The 17,957-nt window shown below is 41.5% G+C and overlaps 1 protein-coding gene across 2 annotated transcripts in view; it reads left to right on the top strand.

Annotated features, from left to right (window-relative positions):
• The window catches only part of TESPA1 (thymocyte expressed, positive selection associated 1), a 94,830-nt gene that overhangs the window by 38,028 nt on the left and 38,845 nt on the right, over window positions 1–17,957 (top strand). The window contains exons 4-6 of one of the 2 annotated variants that reach the window (XM_033938382.1): window positions 1,384–1,433; window positions 10,863–10,916; window positions 15,354–15,390. In XM_033938382.1, the coding sequence (XP_033794273.1) occupies window positions 1,384–1,433; window positions 10,863–10,916; window positions 15,354–15,390 (141 nt within the window). Of the gene's footprint in view, window positions 1–1,383; window positions 1,434–6,616; window positions 6,628–10,862; window positions 10,917–15,353; window positions 15,391–17,957 lie in introns of those variants that run through there. The other variant, XM_033938383.1, reaches the window with a different exon arrangement.

The following is a 17,957-nucleotide window of genomic DNA, read 5'->3' as shown; positions in this document are numbered from 1 at the left end:
CTTTCATTCCTGAGTGAGCTTCTGGCCAGTGCCGCCAGCTGACTAACAAATCAGAGTTGACCAGAATTTGGATGCCCAAAAAATTCATCACTAGAGTGTTATTCTATAAAGGGCGCGCCTTATATTGAATAGGGCTTAGGCACGGAAACCACATTAGCCCTGAGACAGGAAACTGACTCCAATAACTTCAAATCCAGCCTCAAAACCTTTCTCTTTAAAGATGCTTATGAGATTTATACCTCATTCCCCTTCTCCCTTTTGTTCTTGCCATTCCCCTTTCTTTTTCTTTTTATATAATGTGTCCCACCCATTTCCCTTTTGTAGCATGTCTCGTCAGTCAATATCTTGTAGTTTGTGTTTTCATTTCCCTGTTTGTATTTATATTTTAAATTTTGTACAATGTAAACCACTTTGGCAATTAAAGTGGTATATCGAGACTAAATAAACTTGAAGCCTAACTTCTGGGCGCTGGCCTTACTTCTGCTGAAACCAGGTGTAAATGCTGGCACCCAGGTTAGGCACGCTGAGGGCAAATTCTGTCATTCCATGTGCAACTTTTTAGAATGCCCTTGACACGCCTCCTCTTCTGACACACACTATGAGAGTTAGGCACCGAGCCTTATCAAATAGTATACAGCAAGTTGCAGGTGCAAATTCAAACTGATGCCAGTTAACTGCAACTATGGGTTGTTAGTGCCCAATTTTTGGAAATTTCATAGAATATTGAAAACATTTTTATATTATATTGTAAAGTTAGTACTTTTTATCTAAGGAATTGCATTTTCCCAGAGAATTATTATGGCTTCTTTATGATATAAATTGCCTTGAACTAAATGGTACTAGATCAGTGGTCTCAAACTCGCGGCCCGGGGACCACATGCGGCCCGCCAGGTCCTATTTTAAGGCCCTCGGTATGTTTATCATAATCACAAAAGTAAAATAAAATAGTTTCTTGATCATATGCCTCTTTAGCTATAAATGGCAATATTATTATTAAGACTTAGCCAAAAGGAACGATTTATAAACTATAAAGAGTTTTACCTCATGCAAAGTTGTCATTTCTTTAATAAGGTATTAACTATTTTTTTCTGAGGCCCTCCAAGAACCTACAAATCAAAAATGTCCTGAAAAGGGTTTGAGTTTGAGATCACTATACTAGAGTGATTCAGAAATCTTGTATTAGATTAGATTATTGCTCGTTAAGGACTCGTTAATCAATTAAGTTGCACACACAACTTCGGCAGATGCCCAAATTTTGTTGCGCAACTTTGGGCACCATGTATAGAATCCCCCCGAGAGATGATTTTGTGGAATCCATGAGGGCAGGTGAGATATTATTGTACAGGCTTCTCTGTCTCCTGACCTCTATGTCCTGATTTTCAGGTTATTCTCAGAAATGCTGCCGGAGGAGTCATGTATGCCAAGTACCAGTGGTAAGACAACAATCTCTGCTTTAGTTACAGCTGCTGGAGACCCTTGACATAATTCTCCTCTATTATGACATGCGTTGAAAGGTTAGGTTAGTGCGCAGTGCTGCAGATGACTTTAACCATATCTTATGTAAGCTATGTTCCATAGACTACTTGGATACATGGATGCTATATAGGAATAAAAAACATTATATATAAACTAGTTTTTTAGCCCGTTACATTAACGGGTGCTAGAATAGATGTGTAGACTTAGGTATTTCTTTCTTTCTTTCTTTCTTTCTGTCTTTCTTTATTTCTGTCTCTTTCCCCATGTCTTCCCTTCTCCTTTACTTTTACCTCCCCCCTGTCTAGCAGCACCCCTTCCCTGCTCCCCCTGTCCAGCAGTATCCCTTCTCCCTTCGTTTTACCTCCCCCTTGTCCAGCAGCACCCCTTCCCTGCTCCCCCTGTCCAGAAGTAGCCCTTGTCCTTTCCTTTTACCTCCCCCCCTGTCCATCAGCACCCCTTCCCTGCTCCCCCCTGTCCAGCAGCACCCCTGCTACTTTCCTTTTACCTCCCCCCTGTCCAGCAGTACCCCTTCCCTGCTCGCTGGCCTGAGGTGTACACATGCATAGTAGCTGCAGCAGTGCCATTTCCCAGCTCGGTTTGCCGGCTGTTATTCCTCCTCTACGCGGTCAGTGCCATGAACAGCTGGAGGCTGTGTCCGTCTGAGCTGTCGGAAAGGGGATGAAACGGCCCATATGGGCATTGGGCCAAGTCAGCCATAGGTGAGTTTCTGGGCAGCAGGGAACTGGCATCTGCAATGCCTCTTCCTTTGCCTGTTGCATGTGGGAAGCTCCTGTTCCGCCTTTCCCTTCCTGAAATGAAATGGAGATCACGGGCACTATGATGCTGTGGGCAGGGGATTGAGCCTGGATCTAGCTTTTTCTATTGTGGTATTGGGCTCTAGAACTTTGTTTCGGCTCCTTGCGTCCTGAGGCAGGAACGTCACAGTAGTACCCCTTCTCCCTTACCTACTCCCTGTCCAGCATTCGCTAGGCCAGGCAGCCTTGGGGCTTTTGCTAGGTGGGCCAGCCTAGCAAATGCCCTGCGGCTGCTGCCACTGCTGATTCATCAGAAGTCAGCCGGTGTTGGAGATAGGGGCAGGAACATTGCTGGGGAAACCGCCGCACGAGTCGCAAACCGCCTCAGGCTCCTACTGCGCATGCGGCACCATGGAGGCACAAATCACAGAGGCAGGGATCACGCCGTTTGAAGGGCGCATACGCGCTTAGGGTTTTATTATAGCGGATGAAATAGGATGTGTATTTGCCTTGCGGACCTGTATATTAAAATCACGACTCAACTATCTAAATGTTCGTTTACAAAAGATGGACTGTTCCAAGTCTAATAGATGTTGGTACTGTCATCTTGACGTAGGGACACTCGATCATTTATTATTCTATTTTCCTTTGATACTCAACTTTTGGAGATCTATATGGGGGCAAATCAACTTGATACTGGAATACTCAATTCCATTAACCTATGAGATGGTTATATGTGGGACATCATTACAGACTAAACCTTCATTAGATAGGCATAAGAGTAGGCTCTTTATGATTATGACTGGGATAGCCATGCAAATGATCACTAAAACTGGAAAAATTGGGACAGACTCCATTTTACCTTTTGGTGGGAATTTTTATACTTATGTTATAAATATGAGAGAATTAATTCAAAAACATTGTGCCATAATAAGCAGTTTAAATTAACATGGGGTCCATTGACAAATTTTGTTCATTCTGATTAAATTGAATTAAACCTTTATTTTCCCTTTTAGATTGCATATCCAGGATGGGCAGGAGGGAGGGAGGGGGGATTATATACTTAACAAATGTTGTTTGAGATTTTAATTTCATGTATATTTTAATGCTTTTCTTTTTGTTCTCAAACTAGGGTGGAATGGGGGAGTGGGGATAATTATCTTGTATTAATATCTGATTGATTGTAAGTGCTATCTCTGATGATAATTGTATATATAATTTGTAAGCACTGTTCTAGATTGGAAAACCAATAAAGTTAAAACAAAAACTTATCTAAATGAGATTTGATAGTAAAACGCTCTCATATGTATAGTAAACACAGGAATATTAAAAGATAAGGACTTTATTTTATATACAATACACCATATCCAACTCTTCCTTTTTATCGATGTTGAAAGATAAACTTGCATTGCATTCATGTAAAAAAGAAAACTAAGGACCTATGCCAATTATTAAATAATGGTAAATTGATAAAAACAGAACTTTAAATCTGAAGATTAGTGTTGAACAGTAAAAGCCAAAAGGAACAAAAATGACATCACGCTTATGAAAATTGAGCATGAATAAAATTAACATCGTTTGTTGAAAAAACAGAGTGATGCCAGATCCAAGTGTTAATGAGCTGAAAGAATGCGCATCAGGTTAAACATTGCAGCATCTTCTTTATGAGATCTGCCAGGTATTTGTGACCCAGAGTGGCCATTGTTGGATACAGGCTGCTGGGTTTGTTGGGCCTTGCTGTGATCCGGCAGGGTTTTCTTATGCTTTTATGTTCCTATGCTCTGTGAAGGTGCGTAAATTGGGAATACTACTTAAATCAATGAAGGAGAAGCTTTATTGCATTAAAAAGTCATAAAAAGTCTGTCACCACTCCTAGAATTTTAACCATGAGTATGAGAAATTCACCGATAGCAGTGGATCCATTCTGATTTCTTCCCAACTCATAACAGACTTTGAAGATTCTACATGCATCAGATATTTGAAGCCAGCTTGCCAGATAATCTCGCCAAGAGGCTAGATATAAACATTAAATAATGGGAGCAAGCACCAAATTAAGGGGACGATAAGAAATAATGCACACTTACAGCCACTTAAAATCTGCAGAAAGTGCCACACTCAGGAGGAGTGTGTCAACGGTGGGATTGGCACGTACTAATCACATGCTAAAAAATACTTTTTATTTTTTAGCAAGGGATGTGTTTGGGGCAGAGTATATGCATGCCTTGCACTAATAAGTTAGCACATGGGATATAATGAGTGTGGCAGACCCACACATAGAGATCTTACTATCCAAAAATTTTGTTTCTTTCATTAAAAAAAAAAAGTCTCATAAGTGCCTCTTTATCTTGTTGAAAACCAAACGATACCAACAGTGTAGATTAGAGAATGACACGGGGACAAATTTGTCCCCGTTCCAGCAGGTACTCAATTTCCCCATCCTGTCCCTGTGAGTTTTGTCGCTGTCCCTGCCCCATTCCTGTAAGCTCTGCCTTAACCGCAGAAGCCTCAAACACTTATGATTTTAAAGTGTTTCAGGCTTCTGCAGATGAGGACGGAGCTTGCAGGAATGGGGCAGGGACAGGAAAAGAACTCATGAGGATGGGACAGGAAAATGAGTTCCCGCGGGGACAGGGAAATATTTGTCCCCGTGTCATTCTCTAATGTAGATCTCAATATAACTTCTTCTACAGAAGACTCCAAAATCTTAGTGAGGTTCAAACTGCCAGCTGATACATCTACAACAGCGTCATCAACCTTGGGACTAGAACATAGGATTTGGTAGGAAATATACCTTCTGAAGGGGTGGAAGGCCCTCTTCAGAATATTCAAATACCTCTTTCAAAAACCTATAAAATAAGTCCCGAGGAGAAGTAAGAAGTTTAGGAAAATTTAAAAGTCTGAGATTTAGTTGTCAAGTAAAATTCTCAAAGTTTTCAATTTTCGGTTCATAGACAAAACCGCGGAAGACAAAGGCAGCTGACAACTGAGCGCAAGACAGAGGCGCGCGCCAAAGAAAATGACAGTTTTTAGGGGCTCCGACGGGGGTTTTTGTTGGGGAGCCCCCCCCCACTTTACTTAATACAGATCGCGGCGGCGTTGTGGGTGGTTTGGGGGGTTGTAACCCCCCTCATTATACTGTAAACTTAACTTTTTCCCTGTTTTTAGGGAAAAAGTGAAGTTTTCAGTAAAATGTGGGGGGTTACAACCCCCCAAACCCCCCACAACGCCCCCACAACACAGCACGATCTGTATAAAGTAACCCCACACACCCCCATCAGAGCCCCTAAAAGCAATTATTTTCTTCGGTGTGCGCCTCTGCGCTGCACTCAGTTGTCGGCGTGCACCTTTGTCTTCCGCGGTTTTGACCTGATACCCAATTTTCTGTTGAATCACCATCTTTTTTTGCATCATAATAGATTGAACAATTTGAACCCTATGGAAATTCTGATCCAAGCCCTTTATCTTTTCAGATTGGATTTTAATATCTTCTTCACTTTTCTGTAGTTTATTAAAATGAATTTGTATGAGTTCTGAGATCCTAGCACATACATTATGAAGAGAATCTATTGCCATCCAAATTGAATCCATATAGAGGGAAACTCAAACTGAAGCCATTTTAGAGCCTCTAAAACAGGGGTAGGGAACTCCGGTCCTCGAGAGCCGTATTCCAGTCGGGTTTTCAGGATTTCCCCAAGGAATATGCATTGAAAGCAGTGCATGCAAATAGATCTCATGCATATTCATTGGGGAAATCCTGAAAACCCGACTGGAATACGGCTCTCGAGGACGGGAGTTCCCTACCCCTGCTCTAAAAAGTGGCCTTAGCGCATGGTAAGCCCACATGCTACAAATATCGCAGGTCACTTTTTAGCGCAGATCTATAAAAGGACTCCTGAAATTGCCCAGTGTACAGATGACAACCTATTATCTCCAAGTGGCCTTAAGAACTCATTTTTGACTGTAATGAGCATTTTTGATCATTTTAGTAAATTCTCCAGATTCAAAATACATTTTAGTAAATCTGAAACATTAGATCCTTTAGATAAAATTAAGTTTCTTTTAATCTTTCCCCCCTTAAATGGGTGCCTGAGCCTATTAAATAATTAAAGTTTACAATCTCATGAGATTTCTCTAAGATTTAGTTATTAAATATCATGCGACAGATCATGAATATGCATAAAACATTAGATAATGGGTAAATCTCACTGTTTCTGATGGCAGGGTTCGATCACTTTAAATTTGTGTTCTTCCAACTATATTCTTCAGAATCATGAATTACGATATGTAAAAGATTAATAAAATGATTTTCCATTTCATTTAGAAGATGAAGCCCCCCGCCACAAAAAAAAGATTAGGGTTCAAGAAATGTGTTTGTGCAACTCAGGACAAGGGACAGGTATTAACATTAGAACATAAGATTTGCTGCTGCTGGGTCAGACTAGTGGTCTATCGTGCCCAGCAGTCCACTCACGCGGCAGCCCTTAGGTCAAAGACCAGTGCCCTATTTGCGTATGTTCTGTTCCAGTAGGAACTTATCCAACTTTGTCTTGAATCCCTGAAGGATGCTTTCCCCTATAACAGCCTCCGGGAGAGCGTTCTAGACCTCCACCACTCTGTGGGTGAAGAAGAACTTCCTTACATTTGTATGGAATCTTTTCCCTTCTAACTTTAGCGAGTGCCCTCTCATTCTCTTCACCTTGGGGAGGGTGAACAATCTCTCTGTCTCTACTAAGTCAATTCCCTTCAATATCTTGAATGTTTCAATCATGTGCCATCTCAGTCTCCTCTTTTCAAGGGAGAAGAGGCCCAGTTTCTCTAGCCTGTCATTACACAGCAACTCCCCCAGCCCCTTAACCATTTTTGTCGCTCTTCTCTGGATCTCTGGTCTAATGCCTGGCAACTAAAATTCAATGCAAAGAAATGCAGAGTAATGCATTTGGGGATTAATAATAGGAAGGAACCGTATATGCTGGGAGGAGAGAAGCTGATATGCACGGACGGGGAGAGGGACCTTGGGGTGATAGTGTCCGAAGATCTAAAGGCGAAAAAACAGTGTGACAAGGCAGTGGCTGCTGCCAGAAGGATTCTGGGCTGTATAAAGAGAGGCGTAGTCAGTAGAAGGAAGAAGGTGTTGATGCCCCTGTACAGGTCATTGGTGAGGCCCCACTTGGAGTATTGTGTTCAGTTTTGGAGACCGTATCTGGCGAAAGACGTAAGAAGACTTGAGGCGGTCCAGAGGAGGGCAACGAAAATGATAGGAGGCTTGCGCCAGAAGATGTATGAGGAGAGACTGGAAGCCCTGAATATGTATACCCTAGAGGAAAGGAGAGACAGGGGAGATATGATTCAGATGTTCAAATACTTAAAGGGTATTAACGTAGAACAAAATCTTTTCCAGAGAAAGGAAAATGGTAAAACCAGAGGACATAATTTGAGGTTGAGGGGTGGTAGATTCAGGGGCAATGTTAGGAAATTCTACTTTACGGAGAGGGTGGTGGATGCCTGGAATGCGCTCCCGAGAGAGGTGGTGGAGAGTAAAACTGTGACTGAGTTCAAAGAAGCGTGGGATGAACACAGAAGATTTAGAATCAGAAAATAATATTAAAGATTGAACTAGGCCAGTTACTGGGCAGACTTGTACGGTCTGCGTCTATGTATGGCCGTTTGGAGGAGGATGGGCAGGGGAGGGCTTCAATGGCTGGGAGGGTGTAGATGGGCTGGAGTAAGTCTTAACAGAGAATTCGGCAGTTGGAACCCAAGCACAGTACCGGGTAAAGCTTTGGATTCTCGCCCAGAAATAGCTAAGAAGAAAAAAAAAAAAAAAATTTAAATTGAATCAGGTTGGGCAGACTGGATGGACCATTCGGGTCTTTATCTGCCGTCATCTACTATCCTTTCGAGTAGTACTATGTCCTTTTTCATGTAAGGCGACCAGTGTTGTACGCAGTATTCTAGGTGGGGGCGTACCGCTCATTTATTTAGAAATACCAGTGATTGGCAGTTTAACAATGGCACATACTTGGCATTAGAGAGAGAGAAACAACTCATTTCCCCTGTATGCTTAAAATGTATCATCCGTGCGAAATCAGGAAAGCCGTTGGAATGTATTAAAAATAGCTTATTGTTTGGCCCAGTAAGATGGGCAGGAAAACTTTTAGAAGCAAGCTGGGGCTGCCACACAGTTAATCTGCTTTTCTGCTTCTGAGAGCAGATCAGAATTTTCTGCCTGGCATCCAGAATCTGATATTCAGCAACTAGGAAATATTCAAAGATGGATGGCACTGGAAAATCGGTTTGCCTGATGAGGCGCCAATATTGAACTCCCAGCGTGCACAGGATAAGCTTGGGGGTAGGTAATAAAGAAGTTTTGCATTTTTGTAAGCGAGGCACTAATCTTGCAAAAGACCTACTGCCCTTCAATATCTCTTCTTTCTTCTCTCTCCATATGTTTATGTTTATTAAAATTTGATATCTTGCTGAAGCTTACAACAGCGGCTACCAATTAAGATCAAATGCTTGAATAAAGGAAAGAAATCCATAAAAACAGGAAAGACCTATATAATCACACACACACAAATCACATCATGGCTATTTATTTCTATTTAAACCATCATAACAAAACAAAATATGTTATTAATAAATGTGATAATTTTAGGACTGTCAGAACAGAAAGCAAAATGAGGAAAAAAAGGCTTTAGAAGAGTCTTAAAATAAATATTTATATCGAGTATACTCCAGGTTTGTCCTCCCAGAGACCTCTGTTCCTCAGATCAGTTGTTTTTAGCTGTACCTTTCTCCTCCATTGTCAATTTCAGACTTCATTCCTTTCATCTAGCTGCTCCGTATGCCTGGAATAAATGACCTGTTTGTCCACCACGCCCCTCCCCTTACCTTGTTTAAAAGCAGACTGAAAACCCACCTTTTTGATGTAGCTTTCAATCCATAATCCTACTCCCAACTGCCCTAGCCAGCAGATTAACCATTCCCCCTAACTGTATCCATGGCATCCTGTTTATCTGTTTTGACTATTTAGATTGTAAGCTCCTTCGAGCACAGACTGTCTCCTTTGTGATTCTGCATAGTGCTACGTATGGCTGGTAGCACTATAGAAATAATAATAGTAGTACCCAACTATGCTGTTTCTTAGTTGGATTCTCTCTCTCTATCAGCATGAGCATTAATGTCTCCTGGCCAAGTAATAAAAGTACTAGGGGCCTAGATTGGCTACCGTGAGAGCGGGTTACTGGGCTTTAGATGAACCATTGGTCTGACCCAGTAAGGCTATTCGTATGTTCTAACTGTGTATCTGCTACCAAAATCAGTGCTGCTGACCAGGAACTAGGGTTATCATATGGCTGAAGAAAAACGAGGATGAATTGAAACGTCTGGGTTTTACTTCCACTGAAAGCAATGGAAGTAAAACCCAGATGTCTCGATCCGTCCTTGATGGTTGTAGATGCCATTTGCGCATGCGCTTGCTTTTCGCACAAGCGAGCTCAAAATAAAGGGGGAGGGGGCTGTAATTTACTTGCCGGCCCTACACTACCACAGGCTGCAGCCTCTATAGGCAGACTGACCTACCACGTTTTTAGAAAAGCCATAAAAACTGCCTTATTCGACAGATATATCACCTAAACAGTAACTCTGTTAATCCTTTTCTTTTCTATTTCTATCCAATGCCCCTCCGAAATTCTTAACAAACTGTATTTTGTAATTAGCTCCTATTTCAAACATGTCCCCCTCTAAAAATTCTAAACAAACTGTATATTGTATTTCGCTGTATTTCAAGATTCTACATACTGTCATCTCACTGATTGTCCAGCTCTCTTCAAATGTAAAACACCTAGAAGTCGCACGATTATTGGCGGTATAGAAGAATAAAGTTATTATTATTATTACCTGATTGTCAATGGCCACTGTAGGCAAAAAGAGGTTTTGCACTGGTATTATACCTTTGTTTAACATTAGCACACAGCACATTAAAATGTAGGAAAAAGATCTATTAATTACCCCACAGCACTTCAGAATTAAGAAAATGCTGACTTAACTTTCACATAAAGATATACTGATGACTGATTTATTGGATCAAAACAGGCTAGAGTTGGTCCAGAGAACAGCTATTAAAATGATCAGTGTCATAAACATGGAGACAGACTTAAAGATCTCAATATGTATATTTTGGGAAAGAGGTGGGAGTGGGGAGATATGACAGAGACATTTAAAATATCTCTGTAATATAAATGCACAGGAGGCGAGTCTGGGGAAAAGACTTCAAGATCTCAATCTGTAGACTTTAGAGGAAAGGCAGGAGAGGGGAGATATGATAGAGATGTTTAAATACCTCCGTAATATAAATGCGCATGAGTCGAGTCTCTTTCATTTGAAAGGAAACTCTGCAATGAGAGGGCATAGGATGAAGTTAAGAGGTGTAATCTGAGGAAATACTTTTTTACGGAAATGGTAGTAGATGCGTGGAATTCAAGAGGGCCTGGGATCTCTCAGAGGCACATGGGATCTCTCAGAGAGAGAAAGAGATGATTTCTGGCTGCATAAAACTCCACTGGATAGGTTTTGGCATCTCCTGAGTATTTTGCTTGCACTAACCTCTGTCTCTCCATCTTCATTTTGCAGGGACTAGCAGTGATGGCAACAGCTTTGAAGATGACATGAATTTGGGTGCAGAAGGTAAACCTATAAGATTGGAATTTTTGCTCTTGGATGGGGCAGGGGTGGGGGGTAGATTGGAGAATTCAGTCCCACTCAGTGTCATAGATAGGGTTTTTATTATCATCTATCTAATCTATCATCTATCTAATCTTAACTAATAGTATCCTCTCTAAATGGCTTATTAGTATGTTATCCACTTTTTAATAAACTTTAATCCGAATCGAGCTCCTTATGGAAATGATCTGGTATATAAATTGAAGATTAGATTTTATCTGGCTCCATATCATAAAGAACAGATTCATCCAGTCTTAGTTTTCCCCTATTAAATGCATGGGATTGTACTTAAGGTTACATTTTTGTTTCAGGATGCCTTTGAACAATAACTGTCCTCTTAAGGACAAAACAAACAAGCTTCATCTCTTTTTATCCTTACATTATGTTCTTTCCCTTTTTTGTTGCGCTATCTCTTTCACGATTGTAGTTCTTCCCTTTTTTCCTATTGTTTGGAGTTAGTCCATATGTCTTATTATGTGTTTCACTAAATTAGTTTGGTATTGTTTAGTATCCCGAATTTTAACCTGTTTTTATGTTAATTTTATATTGTACACCGCTTAGAAACCTGATTAAGTGGTTTAAAATTTTTTTAATAAACTTGAAACTAATAAATAAACTTGATTGTTGACATCACTTAGGAAATCAGGAGAACAAATCCATGAATGCACAGGGTGAAGCCAGAACTGAATCAGCTTGCTGCTTAACTGAGCCCATTACACAATGTTTAGTGAGGCTGACTGATGAAGTTCAACACATAAAGGCTGACCCTGTCCTGTTTTTCTTCTTTATATGCAAAGAGAAAGAGATGCAATACTGATTTTCTTAGAGAAAACGCATTTATCTTTCCACATATGCAATGGGGTAAAATCAGGATTGGATCTGTTGAACTGGGTCAACTGCTAACCATTGATGTAGTGTTAAAACAACTCGGAGCACTACTTATTTCCATGTGCCAGTCCTGATTTCATCTCCATATCCTGTGTGAAGTTATAGGGCCTGGGGGTCCAAAAAAACCCTAACGTCCTAATATTCCAAGGATTTATACTCTTAATTTGAGAATTATGCTCCTAAATCGGCCTCTTACAAATGGATCAGGGCTGAGTGTATAACATTATACTCATAGGGGGTCATTATTCAAAGCAATTTAACTGACCAGAAACAATTCCTGGCCTGTTAAATCGCCAGTTTGGGACTAACCATTACATAATTCTGAGTGGAGTAGAGCGGGCACAAGTGGATTGATTTTTCATTCTGTCAAAAATTACAAATACTAGGGGTCACTCGATGAAGTTACAGGGAAATACTTTTAGAACCAATAGGAGGAAATTTTTTTCACTCAGAGAATAGTTAAGCTCTGGAACGCATTGCCAGAGGTTGTGGTAAGAGCAGATAGCATAGCTGGTTTTCAGTTCCTGGAGGAACACTCCATAGTCTGTTATTAAGAAAGACATGGGGGAAGCCACTGCTTGCCCTGAATCGGTAGCATGGAATGTTGCCACTCTTTGAGATTCTAGAATCTTGTTACTCTTTGGGATTCCGGAACCTTGCTATTCTTTGAGATTCTGTTTGGAATGTTGATACCTTGGGTTTTGGCCAGGTACTAGGGACTTAGATTGGTCACCGTGAGAACGGGCTACTGGCTTGATGGATCATTTGATCTGACCCAGTAAGGCTATTCTTATGTTCTTATGTTTGTGTAGCACTTAACCAGTTAGCCCTGCTGAAAATAACCAATTAGTGCCAAACTGAAAACTGTGGGCCTGATTCTATAGAGTACGTCGGTATCGTCAGCTGCCTAAGAAGCAGCCACCAATTGCACATCAATCATGCATTGGCGTCCTATTCAGAATCGTGTCTTTACTCCCGGACAGACACCTTAAATGTAGGCCTGCATTTTGCAGGCCTACATTTAAGGTGTCTGTCTTGCATCTACGGAGACACATACCAATGCTTAAGCCTACCCAAGGCATCTTCCGGGAAAAACCACACCCTGCCTTGGGCATGCTTAAGAATGTGTACGCATCTCCATAGATGTGCTGCAAAGGCCTACAATGTAGGTGTCCTGCCTCGGACACTTTTTAAATAACAAAAACGTGCATCCCAATTGACTGCCAGATGACAGTAGGACGCCTACCATCGACTGCAATCAGGATGCACTTTTCGAGAATCAGGCCATGTCAATTTTGGGACAGAGTCTGCACTTGGCTGGTTATGTGCTGATATTCAGCATGTAATTGTCCAGATTAATCGCATAAATAGGATCATATGAAAGAGTCTTATCTCTATGAAGCAACCCATAGCTGGTTAAGTGCGATACCAATTTATCTGGCTCTGCATTAGCTGGCTACAGAAACCCAGAAATTCAATCCCAGTGCCCGGGCAAGGCCCAGCATCAAATTTCCCAGGTTAACACCAGTACAGATAAGCAAAACGCTGATCTCCACCAGCTGAATATTGAGTCCAAAGGGGTTAATATTCAATGTGATTTAACTAGTCGGAAACATCTGCTGGCCAATTAAATCACCTGTTTGGGGCTAAATGCTAATTTTCAGCAGCACTTAGTCAGCACCGCTGAAAATAAAATGTTTAGTGCTGACCTCAAAACCAGTTGTTTTGGGGCATACCAGGGGCAGAATCAGCATTTGGCCAATTAAGTGCTGATTAGAGAATGAAACAGTAACAGAATTACCGTAATTACTGTCCCCATGGATAACCACGGGAAATCATCCCGTGTCATTCTTTAGTATCTATCTCAGTCCTTCTACACCAGCATTCTTCAATTCAAGGCTTGAGGGTCAGTGGTTGTGCCCATTCATACTCTGATTCTTCCCTCTCTCCTTAAAGAATGACATGGGGATGGTTTCCGGCGGTTTTCCGCTGGGATGGGAACGATGATAAATTCTGTCACCATGTCATTCTCTAGTGCTGATATCCAAAACTTAACTTAATTCATGCTCTGATACTTATGTGAGCCAAGTATAGGACAATGAAGCCATTGTGACATCACTGATGAGGTTGGCTCTTGGGCATTGGTGGAATGAGGCATTATGAAATCAAAGTATCTACTCCAGATACCAGAGACTGTGATTCTTTAGTGTCTATCTCAACCTCAGTCCTTCTACACCAGCATTCTTCATTGCAAGGCTTGAGGGTCAGTGGTTGTGCCCATTCATACTCTGATTCTTCCCTCTCTCCTTAAAGAATAACATAGGGATGGTTTCCGGCGGTTTTCCGCAGGGATGGGAATGATGATGAATTTTGTCACCATGTCATTCTCTAGTGCTGATATCCAAAACTGATCCATAGTGAACCCCAGATATTCAATGCCAGGGCATGTTCAGCCTCCAGCATTGAATTTCCAGATTATTGCAGAACTGGGCACAGACATATACAGACTGGTGTCTGCAGTGGTGTAGTGAGGGAAAGATGTGCCCAGGTGGTGGTGCCAATTCCCTGCACTCTTCTCCACCCCTTCCCCACCTCCACATGCTCCTTCCCTGCCTCCTCCTGCAGTGTGCTTGCCGCTTCCCATACCGCTTTAACATTCCTGGTGCGACCATCAACCACCAAGCTGCTGTCGTGCCAGCGTCAGCTCTTCCTCTGATGTCACTTCCTAGGTGCGGGTCCAGGAAGTGATGTCAGAGGAAGAGCTGACACTGGTGCGACAGCAGGTTGGGGTTGCTGCTTGCACCAGGAATGTTACCAAGGTATGGGGGAAGGTAAGCAGTATGCACACATGGCAGTAGGGAGGTGGGGAAGGAGTGGGAGGTGGAGAGGAGGACAGATGCCTGCGTCCTCACCAAGATGGCGCCTGGGGTGGACCGCCTCCCTGCCCCCCCTTATTACACCACTGGGTGTCTGGTTAGCTACGCGGATAAAGTTAAGACAGCCTTTGTGCTATTCTAACTGGTCCCTTTTATCAAGCCACGATAGGGTTTTTTTTTATCGCTGGCCACTGCGGTAAAAGCTCCGACACTCATAGGAATTCTATGAGCATCGGAGCTTTTACTGCAGTGGCTGATGATAAAAAAAACCCTAGCACGGCTTGATAAAAGGGGGCCTCTGTTTTCATATTTAGCTGGTTAATAGACTGAATATTGCTTCTAACTGGCTAAACAGCAGTTCTACCCAAATGCCATCCCCGGACCACCCCTAACCAGCTGGTTAAGGAGCAGCCAATACTCAGCATATGTTTATAGAATACGCTTAAAATGGGCACCATAACCAGCCAGCACCTATAGGAGGTGCTCTGCTATAGAATTCTCCTCAGAGTGTGCAAGGAGCAGAGATGGGATTGGAACCTAGCTCTGAAGGATGCCTCCCACATCATGAAATCATGAACACACGTCGCATACAATTTTGACCTAAAATCTTAAACTTTATTTTCATTTCTTCTTTCAGCTAGAGTATTACTTGGAAATGATAAAACTGACATGAGGTGGGAAAACTTTTCCATTCCCTATTCAATTGGCTGTTATTATTTCAAATGTGCTGACTTGATTTATGTGATTGTAAAGGAACTGCCTTAGACAGCTTGGCTAACTTTCTGTTTTTCAGGTGGTAAAGGCAACGGCTCCCTTTGAAACCCAAATCTAGCAGGGGCGAGGAAGTCAGTTATTCATAGTGAGAGAGACAAGGTTTTAGAATTTAAGGTACTGAAAGAATCCACAAGTGAGTTGGAGGTGATACCTTTTAATTGGACTAGTTTAATACATTAAAAAGGTGTCACCTCCAACATGCTTCCTGGCCCTTATTTCACACATCCAGATAGACCAGTGGTCTCAAACTCAAACCCTTTGCAGGGCCACATTTTGGATTTGTAGGTATTTAGAGGGCCTCAGAAAAAATAGTTCATGTCTAATTAAAGAAATGACAATTTTGCATGAGGTAAAACTCTAATAATATTGTCATTTATAGCTAAAGAGACATATGATCAAGAAACTGTTTTATTTTACTTTTGTGATTATGATAAACATACCGAGGGCTTCAAAATAGTACCTGGCGGACCACGAGTTTGAGACCACTGAGATAGACTAACAATAGTAGCCATAATTCTTCTGCTCAGGGTTTAAAAAAAAACTGATGCTAAACACACCAAAAGATGTCTCCCCCCCCAATACCTTTGCAGTCACCCTCCTCCTTCTCTCTTCATCTGCATTCAGTCAGAGTAATATTATAAGGGCATCCCAATTAAGGCATAGACTTAGGAATGAGGGAGGCTGCAGGGGCCATGACCTCCTCAAAAATTGGCAGTCAAAAATGCCAGTTAGGGTAGTTTTTCTGAAGTGCCTAATTTTATTTTAGTTTGATACTTTGTAAACCGCTTAGGTCAGTAAAATGCAGGAGCAGTATATGAAATCTTAAATAAACATAAACATACTACCCCCACCCACCTCCTCCTGGTTGCTGTAATTTTAAATCTTCAGGTAGCCACCGCGCAGCATCGCTGCAGAATAAAGATTTCCAGGGCAGGCCTGCTCATTGATGCTACAAAGTGGTTGCCGGAAGATTTAAAATTACAGCGACCGGGGAAGGTATGTGGGAGAGTCGGAAGCTGGAGAGAGTGGTCGTGCCACAAGTATATCAAATAAAATAACTGTAACTGTATAAGGGTGGAGAAGAGGATGCTGGAATTAGGAACCAGAGTGACTCTTCTCTGCATTTCTGTCCCCACTCATGTTCCCCACAATTTGCCTAGGAGGGGATGTGCAGGAACAGGAAGCAGAGGAATGTTCTCTGCTGCGTGATACTGGTGAAATGCAAAGGGAGAGAGTATTGGGTTGAGGGGGACAGTGCTGAGATGAGAGTGGACCTCAGATTCAGAGATGGGGAAAGAGGGCTGGGATGATCCATAGCGAGAGGGGTAGCCAGAACATGTATAGCGAAGAGAGTGTTAGGAGAGAGTCAGACCTGCCAATTCTCCCCGCTTTTGCAGTTCATCTTCCGCACTCCCATGAATCAGCTGCGATCTCCCACTGACTGGCCCTCCCCATCCAGCGGCAGCAGGAAACGCTTCATAGAACACCGTCTCCTGCTGCTAATCCTACAAGGTATCAAAAAACATTAGACCTAAAGTTCCATCTTGCCCAATTTAAATTGTATAAAGAGATGTATATATGGGTACCACGATGTTTTTATGAAATCTTATATATAAAAAAAGTATTAAAGATTCCTTAAAAGAGCTAATGAATAGCTACTGCTTTAGTTTTATTTCATATCAATTTCAACAAAGTTTATCAAACAATCAATTAACAATTAATTAAATAAAATTTCAATTTGACATTATTGTACAATTCTTATTAAGGAACGGAGGTGAGCATATCATAACTTGTTAGGATAGTCAGATCCTATGACAGCAGGCAATGACATTCTCTGAAGCATTTCTTGCTTCCACTGGATGGAGAGGGCCACTTTTTTGCCTCCAGCTGTCTATCAGTTGTGCCAGAGGCGGAGCAAAGGTTGGGACCAGGTGGAGTAATGGTAGTGCCTGGCGGGCTGGAGGCGAACCCTAAATCTCCCCCTGAGCGGGTTGGCTCCCTTGGCAGCTCTGGAGAGTGGAAGAGAGAAAGTTGACTTTCCTTTATCCCTCCATGCCCACCAAGTTTCCAAGTTTTCAAGTTTATTATGAAATTTGATTAATTGCCTATTCCAAATTCTAGGCGATGCACATTAAATAAAATACAAAATTATGGGAAACATATCTCACAAACATGGATTTAGACAGATAATCATATTAAATCAACAAATATAAACAATCCTAGACAAAGTCTAAGTCTATTAGACATAATAAAACAACTTATACAGACAATATCAGAACAAAAGGGAGAATTATTTAAAAAATTACAATCGGTATTTAAAGGAAAAACATTTAAGGTAAAAAACAAGAGGAAGGGAAACAAATGTAGATTATAATGAATATATGGATAAAAAGAGTCATTAGCATTTCGTTTACTCATTAAATGCATCTTTAAAATATTTAACAATGAATTCCAGGGTGACCATAAC

The sequence above is a fragment of the Geotrypetes seraphini genome, chromosome 3 (assembly GCF_902459505.1).
Source record: "Geotrypetes seraphini chromosome 3, aGeoSer1.1, whole genome shotgun sequence".
Lineage (NCBI taxonomy): Eukaryota > Metazoa > Chordata > Amphibia > Gymnophiona > Dermophiidae > Geotrypetes > Geotrypetes seraphini.
The sequence above is the reverse complement of the archived record's forward strand: the minus strand, read 5'-3'. Positions and strand labels throughout refer to the sequence as shown.